We start from the raw sequence: 12,001 nt of genomic DNA on the forward strand, positions 1-12,001 counted from the left end.
AAAAAGAAAAAAAAAAAACACTTCAAAGGCAGCAAGGATTCTTATTTAGTTCACTACTGTCAGCATCTGTAGATCATGTATGGAAATAGCTAATGAAAGGTTTTCTGAGCAGTGTGTGTACCGGCTGGGAACTGTCTTCTAGGCAAAGAACTTGACGGATATGTTATTCAGGAGTTCCGAGTAGTTGTTCCTTTGGGAGATATTTACAAAGTCAAACGCATCCAAATATGCCACGGTACAACACTGAATTAAATGTATTCAGCTTCCTTTTGAAGGACTTCAGTGGTCTAAAATTAACTGAATAAATTTAGAACCAAAATAATACAGGAGCTAACCAAATACTATTCCTGGGTGGGAATGAAAGGTTCATGCGCCCCCCCAGAAAAGGGGGGGTGCACTGTTATAGTTCTAACCACTGATGTGCACCATCTACCACCTCCTTTGAATTAAGGAGTCACCATCACATCAATTAGGAGTCTGATTCAAGGTATATTGTCCTGAAATGCGCACTGTGTGGAATGAGTCTAGACTTCTGGCAGAAATCTCTGAAATATTCACTTTCACAGGGCGTATTCGCTGGATGTGTTTGCTGCTATTTTGCTGAAGACATTCCACAGTTGGTGTGCTCAGAGTCCTTTTTTTCTGTAGGATTTCCCCAGCCTGAGGATGCTTCAGTGACAGTCCTGCCACAGTCACTGCCTTCAAAGCTCTTCCAACAGTTTCTCTCCTGTGGGAACCGTCTGGCACCTAGTGAGGTCTTCTCTCTGGGGAAGGACTTTCCCACAGTCATTATATTTCTACCAGCTATGAGCTCACTGCTGATATGGGACCCGTGAGACACCTGGTAGGCTCTATCTTTCCACAAAGGCTTTCCGGATCTTTATTCTATTTGTCTTTTTATACTATTCCCGGGCTTCACACTATGCGTCTCAGTATACGCCTGTCAGCCACACACTGACCTGGCAGGTTTTATTCAAGGGCTTTCCACCTAGATTGTATCACACTTTATGCCTGTGTGCTTTTTCCTGTGCAAACTCGGTTATCTGCTGGTGGTGCACATCTAGCACCTGGCTGTCCCACCGTGGCTGTGTTCCTATTTGCTAGGAGCCCACAGAGGCGTAACGAAGTCTGAGCCGCTACAGAAGGCATTGGCCTGGACACATTAACAGGGTCTTTCTCCTGCGTGCTATCACTTGAACGTGATGGGCTGTGGCTCTCTGAGAAAGGATTCCCCACTGTGACTGGACGTACACCTTTCTCTCTTGCGTGCAACATTCCCTTATGGTAAACGAGGCAAGACAGGTGGGAGAAAGCCTTGCCACAGTCAGTGCACCTGTAGGGCCTCTCTCCTGTATGAGTCCTCCGGTGTCTGTTAAGGCACGACTTATCTCTAAAGGCCTTCCCGCAGTCACCGCAGGTATAGGGTTTCTCTCCTGTGTGAATCCTCCTGTGGTTAATGAGACCGGACTTGTGGGAACAGGATTTTCCACACTCACTACACACAAAGGGCGTCTTTCCAGTGTGAAATCGCTGATGGGATATGAGGCAGGTCTTCTGGCTAAAGCCTTTCCCACATTCGGTGCATACATAGGGTTTCTCTCCAGTGTGAATGCGTTGATGTTTAAGGAGATTGCCCTTCTGAATGAAGCCTTTTCCACAGTCACTGCATACGTAAGGTTTCTCCCCAGTGTGCGTCCGCTGGTGTACGATGAGATTGCCCTTCTGAATGAAGCCTTTCCCACAATCACTGCATATATACGGTTTCTCTCCTGTATGAGTCTTCTGATGGGCGTTGAGCTGCGACTTCCAGCGGAATGTTTTGTCACATTGGGTGCATTCGTAAGGTTTTTCTCCTGTGTGAGTTCTCTGGTGTTCAATGAGCCTGGACTTTCTGGAAAATGCCTTGTCACACAGACTGCATCCATGGGGCTTCTCTCCCGTGTGAACTCTCTGATGGTTAATGAGCCGAGACTTCTTGAAGAAGCCTTTTCCACACTCACTGCATACATAGGGTTTCTCTCCTGTGTGAGTTTTCTGATGCACAAGGAGCCGTGATTTCTTGGGGAATGATCTGTCACATTCAGTGCACGCGTACCGCCTCTCTCCTATGTGAGTTTTCTGGTGTTCGGTGAGCCTGGACTTTCTGGAAAAGGCTTTGCCGCATATGCTGCATCCATGAGGCTTCTCTCCTGTGTGCACTCTCTGATGATCTGTGAGCCGAGACTTCTTGAAGAAGCCTTTTCCACACTCACCGCATACGTGGGGTTTCTCTGTCTTTTGAGTTCTCTGATGCTTGATGAATTGGGAATTTGTATTTGCAGAATTTCCACATTCAGGAAATTTAATTTCAATACAATACTGGTCATGCTTTGTACGGGAAAAGGATTTCATGTCCCCATTAACCTCAGTCAGGTTCTTTACTTCGTAGCTTCTGTTCCGGTTAACTGAACTTAAATTTGACTTCAGTGTTTTCCCATGTAAGTCAAAGATGTCATGACTTTGCCTTACAGGAAAATTACTTTTACTCCGATGAACAATGTTTCCAAATGCATTATGTTCATGGCATTGTTTCATTCTCTTTGGACATCTTTGATTTTGCAAGTGCCCCTGTAGATGGCCACCATCTTTCTTGATCTCTAGGAAAGAAGAGAAGAATGAATCTTTCCATGAGCTTGATATATCAGCTTGATATACACTAAAACTATTTCTCAAGTGGATCTGTGTAGGTTGGTTCCTTATTGACAACCCTATGACCTCATTTTAAAGAAACTCCAGGAAATATGTTTGTTATCATTTGAACAAAGGTTAAGCACAATAATATAAGCAAAGAAAAAAGGGAAGAATAGTCAGTGCATAAATAAGGTTAGATCACTCAAAATGAATAAACATAGATTTGGCTCCTTTCTAACTGTGACCTTACAAAGCATGCTAAGAAAGTACAATAAAACCAAGTTCCCAGAGGAGATAGAAGGATATCCGTTTTAAAATGTTGTGGGACACATTCATACATCCATAAATCCTTAGGAAACTATGACCGTGTACCAGGCATTGTGCTGGTGATGAGGACATAGAAACACATTTCCTGTTTCCACTGAGCATACGTTCCAGTTAGGAAAAACCAAATTAAGCAAGCAGTGACAGAGAAAGCTGCAAAGCTACAAACTGTGAAAAGTGGGTTCAGGGAGCAATGGAGAGGGAGGTGGAGGGAGTCAGAACATAATGTGGAGAGAGGAAAGACAAGACTCGCTCACAACTTCAACTTGGGGGGAATTAATACACATGAGGAATCAGGTCTTATTCTGAAGTATTTGACCTGGGCCAATTGACAGGTGGGTAGTGACTTTTAATGAGATGGGAAATATTATTGGGGTTTGGAATGTGGGGAAATTAAGCGAGCGTATCAGCCTTCAGAGGCGTTTTGGATAGCTGATACAGACACGAAGAGCTTGATTGGATATGCAAATCCTAAGAAAGGTCTCAACTAGAAATAACAGTGTAGAAATCACCAGTGTATAAATGTCACATAAAGACAGGAAACTGGTTGGGTTCGCACTTGGATAAATGAGTACGTTGAAAGATGAAAGTACGGGACCATGTTTACAATTACTGGAACATTAGGAGTTTGGGTTTTTAAATGTTTATTTATTTATGTTTGAAAGAGAGAGTGTTGGGGGCGGCGGGGAGGCAGAGAGAGAGGGAGACAGAGAAACCCAAGCAGGCTCTGTGCCGTCATCACAGAACCCCATGCGGGACTCAAACTCACAAACCGTGAGAGCATGACCTGAGATGAAATCAAGAATTGGATATTCAACTGACTGAGCCACCCAGGCACGCCAGGAGTTTGGGTTTTAAACAGCCCATGGACTGGGGCGCCTGGATGGTTCAGTCAGTTAAGGGTCCACCTCTTGATTTCAGCTCTGGTCATGATCTCACGGTTTGTGAGATCGAGCTCCACATCGGGCTCTGTGCTGACAGTGCAGAGCCTGCTTGGGATTCTCTCTCTCCCTCTCTTTCTGCCCCTCCCCAGCTCTCTCTCTCAAAACAAATAAGTGAACATTAAAAAAAAAAAAAAAAGCCCATGGAGGAAGACAAATACCATATGATTTCACTCATATGTGAACTTTAAGAAACAAAAACAGGGGCCCCTGGGTGGCTCAGTGTGTTAAGTGTCCGACTCTTGCTTTCAGGTCATAATCTCATGGTTCATGAGGTTGAGTCCCGGGTCAGGATCCATACTGACTATGGAGCCTGCTTAAGACTCTCTCCCTCTCTCTCTGCTCCTCCCCTGCTCGCAAGTGCATGCTCTCTCAAACAAAGAAACAAAAATACACAAAGGGAAAAAAAAAAAAAAAGAGAGAGAGACAAACCAAAAAAACATACTCTCAACTATAGAAAACAAACTGACGGTTACCAGAGGGGAGGAGGGTGGGGGTAGGTGAAATAGGTGAAGGGGATTAAGATTACGTTTATCTATCATGATCAGCACTGAGTAGTGCGTCCAATTGTCGAATCACTATATCGGACACCTGAACTGAATATAACACCGTATGTTAACTATAGCGGAATTAAAACTAAAAATTTAATTAGAGGGGCGCCTGGGTGGCGCAGTCGGTTAAGCGTCCGACTTCAGCCAGGTCACGATCTTGCGGTCTGTGAGTTCGAGCCCCGCGTCGGGCTCTGGGCTGATGGCTCGGAGCCTGGAGCCTGTTTCCGATTCTGTGTCTCCCTCTCTCTCTGCCCTTCCCCCATTCATGCTCTGTCTCTCTCTGTCCCAAAAATAAATAAAGAACGTTGAAAAAAAAAAAAAAATTTAATTAGAAACAAAAATACCAAAGGGGGAAAAAAAAACCCAGGGAGAAGCAACAAACATTGTCTACATTAATAAGGGAAATAAACATGCCCATAGTCAGGAAATTACAAGGGTTGTAGACACTCTGTGCCAGGAACCAGGGCGAAAGACCAAATACGTGTTTCTTACATCACAATACCACACGAGGGGCTGTCACCTTCTTCTGTCACATTTACATTTTGTACTTGCACACAAGGAATATTCCAACTGTTCCCATGTCAGTGTAATGAGCCCCCAAATCGATACCTTGCCCCCAATACCATCTTTTTCCAAAATTCTTTTTTTTTTTTAAGTTTACTTTTTTATTTTGAGAGAGAGAGAGAGAATGAGCGGGGGTGAAGAGGGCAGAAAGAGAAGGAGAGAGAGAGAATCCCAAGCAGGTTCCATGCTGTCAGCACAGAGCCCGACATGGGGCTCAAACTCACGAACCGTGAGATCACGACCTAAGCCGAAATCGAGAGTCGGACGCTTAATGGACTGGGCCAGCCAGGTGCCCCTCTTTCAAAATTCTACATATACATCTTGGTTTCCATCGACCCTTCTCCCACTCTGCGTCACTGTGAGCCGTTTCCCCTCGGTTTCTAAAGTACTCCTAGCTTTACCGTTCACTGACAATTAACTTCACCCAGCCCAGAACTGTAGTGTGAGACACCTCATTCAAAGCTGAACCTCCACGTTTTACATGCCAATTTGTCCCGTTTTCTTTTTTTTATGTTTATTATTTATTTTTGAGAGAGAGAGGAAGAGTGCACTCATGCATGCGAGCAGGGGAGGGGGAGAGAGAGAAGGGGGACAGAGGATCCAAAGTGGGCTCTGTATTGACAGCAGAGAGCCCGACGCGGGGCTCCGACTCACGAACCTGCAAGATCATGACCTGAGCCGAAGTCAGACACTCAACCAACTGAGCTGCCCAGAAGCCCCTGTTCTCTATTTTCTACTAAAATCCTACTTCTAGAATATATTGCTTTACTTCTCACTAAATTCAATTTCTTCCAGCACATATGAAGACTGTGGCTCAACCAATTAGGCTCAAGAGGGCCTGTTTTACAGCATCATATATAGACCAGCCCAGGCCATCACCCTGAAGCTAACAAAAACACACTCTCAAAAGAAAGGGTCTGGGAAACCCTGCGTTTAACAAATGGCCACCTTCTGATTCCTAGCTGTCTAAGGCTCTTTTTTTTTTTTAACGTTTTTTATTTATTTTTGGGACAGAGAGAGACAGAGCATGAACGGGGGAGGGGCAGAGAGAGAGGGAGACACAGAATCGGAAACAGGCTCCAGGCTCCGAGCCATCAGCCCAGAGCCTGACGCGGGGCTCGAACTCACGGACCGCGAGATCGTGACCTGGCTGAAGTCGGACGCTTAACCGACTGCGCCACCCAGGCGCCCCTCTTTTTTTTTTTTTTAAATATCTATTTATTTTTGAGAGAGAGAGACACACACACACAGAGCGTGAGTAGAGAGGGGCAGAGAGAAAGGGAGACAGAATCAGAAGCAGGCCCCAGGCTCTGAGCGATCAGCACAGAGCCCAGCGATGGGCTTGAACTCACGGACGGCGAGATCATGACCTCAGAGGAAGTTGGACGTTTAACCGACTGAGCCACCCAGGCACCTCTGTCCAAGGCTCTTCTTAATCTGTCCACATACGACACGAGATATACTCAATCCATATTTCCATCTCTAGTCCTAAACTCTCCCTGGACTCCTCTGCCATATCCAAACGCAGCATGCTAGCCTGGACACGCGTGAGCACAGTCTGATGTACAATGTGCAAAACAGAACTCACGGCTCCTCAACCCACACCTCCTCCTCCGCACGTCGTCTTCATCTCAGAAATGGAAACTCTACTCCTTCCGGACTCGCACCCGAAAGACTTCCTGTCATCCTGCTTCTGTGTCTTCTCTCGCAGCCTCTACGTACTTCAGTAGGAAATTATTTCTGCCCTCTTTACAAACACGTTCAGAAGCTGACCGACCCTCACCCTCTCTGCCCAGGTGTCCTGGACCATAGCAACAGGTTCCCAGCTGGACTTCAGCCCTCAGCCTGTCTGCTACCATCTCCTTTCTAAAAGTAGCCAAAGCCATCATTTTAAATAGAAGTGATTTTGTATTCATTCTCTACTGAAAACTCCCTAATGCTTTCTTATCTCGTTATTTAAAAATATCAAGTCCTGGGGCGCCTGGGTGGCGCAGTCGGTTAAGCGTCCGACTTCAGCCAGGTCACGATCTCGCGGTCCGTGAGTTCGAGCCCCGCGTCAGGCTCTGGGCTGATGGCTCGGAGCCTGGAGCCTGTTTCCGATTCTGTGTCTCCCTCTCTCTCTGTCCCTCCCCCGTTCATGCTCTGTCTCTCTCTGTCCCAAAAATAAATAAAAAACGTTGAAAAAAAAAAATTTAAAAATATCAAGTCCTTGGGGCGCCTGGGTGGCTCAGTTGTTTAAGTGACTGACTCTTGATTTCAGTTCAGGTCATGATCTCACTGTTCATGAGTTCAAGCCCCGCATTGGGCTCTGCGCTTACGGCACAGAGCCTGCTTGGGATTCTGTCTCTCCCTCTCTGTCTGCCCCTTCCCGGCCTGTCTTCTCTCTCTCTCTCTCTCTCTCTCTCAAAAATAAAAAAAATATTTTAAAAACATCAAGTCCTTGAAATGTGCTTCCAAGGTCATACACGAGATGTCTAATCTAACTCCAGCCGCTACCCCATTGCCCTTATCTCCATGTGATCACCAGCCACTGTCCCTCTGGCTCCCTTCCCTGTACTCACACCAGCTTCCCTGAGGTTCCTCAAACATGTTCCTGCCTCAGGCCTTTGAACTTGCAATGATGTCCTCTGGCAGCTCAGTTCACCCGAGGCCCTCACACTCCTCATACAGCTGCTCAAAGGCGTCTTACCAAAGAGTTACTCCCATCCCTGAAGACCTAAGCTTAGAGGCCCCAGCTAGATTCCCAGCTCCTCCAGCAGCCCTGGGGCCTCGCACACAATTCCACTGCTGTCCCACCGATCTTCCCGGACTTTTCCCCACAAGACGTTACACTTATTTGCTTGTTTTGATCAACTTTGTTTCCCCTCATACAAACTCATCTCTGAAAATAATTTGTTATTGCTGTTGTTGCTCACGGCTGTCTGTGCCCACGTGTACAAGGCTACCAAAAAACCATTTAAGGTAATCAGAAAATATTTCAAACAATGAACCAAGGAAAGATCCTCATGTATGGAACACATTAAAAAGACTCCTTCATCCTATACACCAACAATGAAGCGACAGAAAGAGAAATCAAGGAATCGATCCCATTTACAGTTGCACCAAAAACCATAAAATACCTAGGAATAAATCTAACCAAAGAGGTGAAAAATCTACACACTGAAAACTAGAAAGCTTATGAAAGAAATTGAAGAAGACACAAAACATGGAAAAAGATTCCATGCTCCTGGATAGGCAGAAAAAATACTGTTAAAATGTCGATACTACCCAAAGCAATCTACATATTCAATGCAATCCTTATCAAAGTAACACCAGCATTCTTCACAGAGCTAGAACAAATAATCCTAAAATTTGTACGGAACCAGAAATGTCCCCGAATAGCCAAAGCAATCTTGAAAAAGAAAACCAAAGCAGGAGGCATCACAATCCCAGACTTCAAGTTATACTACAAAGCTGTAATCATCAAGACAGTATGGTACTGGCACAAGAACAGACACTCAGATCAATGGAATAGAATAGAGAACCCAGAAATGGACCCACAAACGTATGGCCAACTAATCTTTGACAAAGCAGGAAAGAATATCCAATGGAATAAAGACAGTCTCTTCAGCAAGTGGTGCTGGGAAAACTGGACAGTGACATGCAGAAGAATGAACCTGGACCACTTTCTTACACCATACACAAAAAGAAACTCAAAATGGTTGAAAGACCTCAATGTAAGACAGGAAGCCATCAAAATCCTCGAGCAGAAAGCAGGCAAAAACCTCTTTGATCTTGGCCGCAGCAACTTCTTACTCAACACGTCTCCGGAGGCAAGGGAAACAAAAGCAAAAATGAACTACTGGGACCTCATCAAAATAAAAAGCTTCTGCACAGTGAAGGAAACAATCAGCAAAACTAAAAGGCAACCGACAGAATGGGAGAAGATATTTACAAACGACATATCAGATAAAGAGTTAGTATCCAAAATCTAAAGAACTTCTCAAACTCCACACCCAAAAAACAAATAATCCAGTGAAGAAAAGGGCAAAAGACATGAACAGACACTTCTCCAAGGAAGACATCCAGATGGCCAACCGACACATGAAAAAATGCTCCACATCACTCATCATCAGGGAAATACAAATCAAAACCGCAATGAGATACCACCTCACACCTGTCAGAATGGCTAACATTAACAACTCAGGCAACAGCAGATGTTGGCGAGGATGCAGAGAAAGAGGATCTCTTTTGCATTGTTGGTGGGAATGCAAGCTGGTGCAGCCACTCTGGAAAACAGTATGGAGGCTCCTCAAAAAACTAAAAACAGAACTACCCTACGACCCAGCAATTGCATTACTAGGCATTTATCCATGGGATACAGCTGTGCTGTTTCAAAGGGACACATGCACCCCCATGTTTATAGCAGCTCTATCAACAACAGCCAAAGTATGGAAAGAGCCCAAATGTCCATCGATGGATGAATGGATAAAGAAGATGTGGTATATAGATACACAATGGAGTATTACTTGGCAATCAGAATGAAATCTTGCCATTTGCAATTACGTGTTTGGAACTGGAGGGTATTATGCTCAGTGAAATTAGTCAGAGAAAGACACAAATCATATGATTTCACTCATATGAGGACTTTAAGAGACAAAACAGATGAACATAAGGGAAGGGAAAGAAAATAATATAACAACAGGGAGGGGAACAAAACAGAAGAGACTCATAAAGATGGAGAACTGAGAGTTACTGGAGGAGTTGTGGGAGGGGGGATGGGCTAAATGGGTAAGGGGCATTAAGGAATCTACTCCTGAAATCACTGTTGCACTATATGCTAACTAATTTGGATGTAAATTTTAAAAAAAGAAAAAATAAAATTTAAAAAAAGAAAAAAAAAGACTCCTTCCAATACAGTTGACCTTGACTTTAGGAAAAGGGAAGCAAATTCTATATAAGCAAGAGACAGCATATTATGGAGACTGTTGATCGAAGAGAAATTTCTGTCCTATATAAGACTGGTAATGTGATTAGTTGGGATTTAATGTTGGTGATTATCATAAGGAAAAGGAAAGATTCAAGGGAATGAATCCAGCAGTCTCATTTAGGAAGACTAAAAGAAAGATCAGAATGAATAATTATACAAGGAAATTAAAGCAATGATGTAGTCTGGGCGGAGAACAAAGAATGAGAAATTTTAAGAAATCAAAAGGCTTTAAATAAGGGAGCTAAGGAGGTAGGGAAGTGTCGAGGGAAAAAGACACACTTCACCGCCCCAGGTTCCCACAGAAAACGCCCCAAACCCTTACAATTTCCTAAGTGATAAGAGCACTCAGCATCTTCTGTTCTAATGTTTGGTTTCTGACCTCGGTTCCTGACACAGGGTTCATAAATCCCTTGGAATTTCCTGGGTGATAAGAGTATCTTTTGTTCTAATAAGGTGACTCTGGGTGGGCTGCTGGATGGGGGCTGGTCAGCAGAAAGACCAGGCCTGATTAGAAGCTTGGAACTTTCAGCCCCACCCTCCATCCTCCAGAAAGAAGAGACTGGAGAGAGAGTTCATGATTGATCGTGTGTGTAATGAAGCCTCCAGAAAATCCCTGTACTATGGGGTTCAGGGAGCTTCCGGGTCGCTGAACGCATGGAGGTATGGGGAGACAGAGGCCTGTAGAGGGATGAAAGCTCTGTGCCCCTTTCCACATACCTCTCCCTACACACCTCTTCCACCCGGATGTTCATCTGTATGCTTTACCATATCCTTTTATAACAAACTAGTAAACAGTAAGTATTTCCCCAAATTCTCTGAATTATTCTAGCAAATAATCAAATTCAAGTGGGAGGAGGTCATGGGAACCTCGAATTTGTAGCCAAGTCAGACAGAAGCTGTGAGTAACCTGATTGATATCTAAAGTGGGGGGCAGTCTCATGGGATCTGCCCTTAACCTATGGGATCTAACACTACTCTCCAGGTAGATAATGTCAGAACTGAGTTCAATCGTAAGACACCCAGCCGGTGTCACAAAGAACTGCTTGGTGTGGGGAGAAACCCCAACATGTAGCATCAGAAGTTCTGTGCATGTGGCCGTGGTGTCAAAGGAGAGACACGAGAGGTTTCCTACACAGCCCGGATGCAAGATGGGAAGATCAGAAGTTACGTCCCTCCCAAATTCACATGTTGAAATCCTAACTCCCAATCAAAACCGGAAGTGAATGTTAGGAAGGGAAAATGATGTTATCCAAAGGGACAGGAAGGGGCACTAGTCAGAAGACGGGGCTCAAATTGAACACTTCTCTTTGGAGAGAGGTGTGGAAGGTGGACTTTCGGAGCAAGGGAAGCAGAAAGAACAGGTGATGATACAGCACCGGGCAAAGAAGGCTGATGAGATTTGAAGATTTGAAAAAGAAACCCAGAGAGAAAAATAACGGAGACCTGTATGAAACAACCACGAATTGAACCCAAGCAGAGACAGGTCCTCTAAGCACCTAAAAGAGAAAGGACCCTTCTACGGGAGATTCTCAGAGCTCTGTGACACACGTCCTCAGACACCCTTGCAGCCGTGACACTCTGAGTGACTAAATGCGACCTCCTCACCATCTTCCCCACTGGCTCTCACCTGGACAGATCCGACGGCGGGTTTCATCTTCTGTCATCCACCGTCCCCCTCGTTCCAGTCTGGAGAGTGCAGCCGGCATGCTGGCCACATACCCTGTTCGTGGGAAACGACAGAAGAGGCAGGCTCTGTGAACTGGGCCGTGGTCTGCCAACACAGAACAACGTTCTATTTCAGGGGCCATGCAATTGCAATTTCCAGGCAGGCAAAGATAAAGGGCTTGTCTCGGGAAAGGCACATGACACCCTCGAATCTGGGGCCAGAGGGGACGGACTGAGAACCTACATGTCAGAGCAGCACAGACACGCCAGAGCTCTCCGAAGCTGACAGAGGAAAGGCCACTGACTGGGAACCCCCT

The 12,001-nt window shown here is 45.1% G+C and overlaps 1 protein-coding gene across 9 annotated transcripts in view; it reads right to left on the reverse strand.

The window, feature by feature from the left end:
* Positions 1–21: 21 nt before the first annotated feature.
* The window catches only part of ZNF613 (zinc finger protein 613), a 77,025-nt gene continuing 65,045 nt past the window's right edge, over positions 22–12,001 (reverse strand). For 6 of the 9 annotated variants that reach the window (XM_058708379.1, XM_058708381.1, XM_058708380.1 and 3 more), the window contains 2 exons: positions 11,647–11,790; positions 22–2,636 (listed from right to left, as the gene is read on the reverse strand). In XM_058708379.1, the coding sequence (XP_058564362.1) occupies positions 1,006–2,636; positions 11,647–11,790 (1,775 nt within the window). In that variant the 3' untranslated portion in view covers positions 22–1,005. The remainder of the gene's footprint in view (positions 2,637–11,646; positions 11,791–12,001) is intronic. The other 3 variants (XM_058708385.1, XM_058708383.1, XM_058708387.1) reach the window with 2 other exon arrangements.

The sequence above is a fragment of the Neofelis nebulosa genome, chromosome 17 (assembly GCF_028018385.1).
Source record: "Neofelis nebulosa isolate mNeoNeb1 chromosome 17, mNeoNeb1.pri, whole genome shotgun sequence".
NCBI lineage: Eukaryota > Metazoa > Chordata > Mammalia > Carnivora > Felidae > Neofelis > Neofelis nebulosa.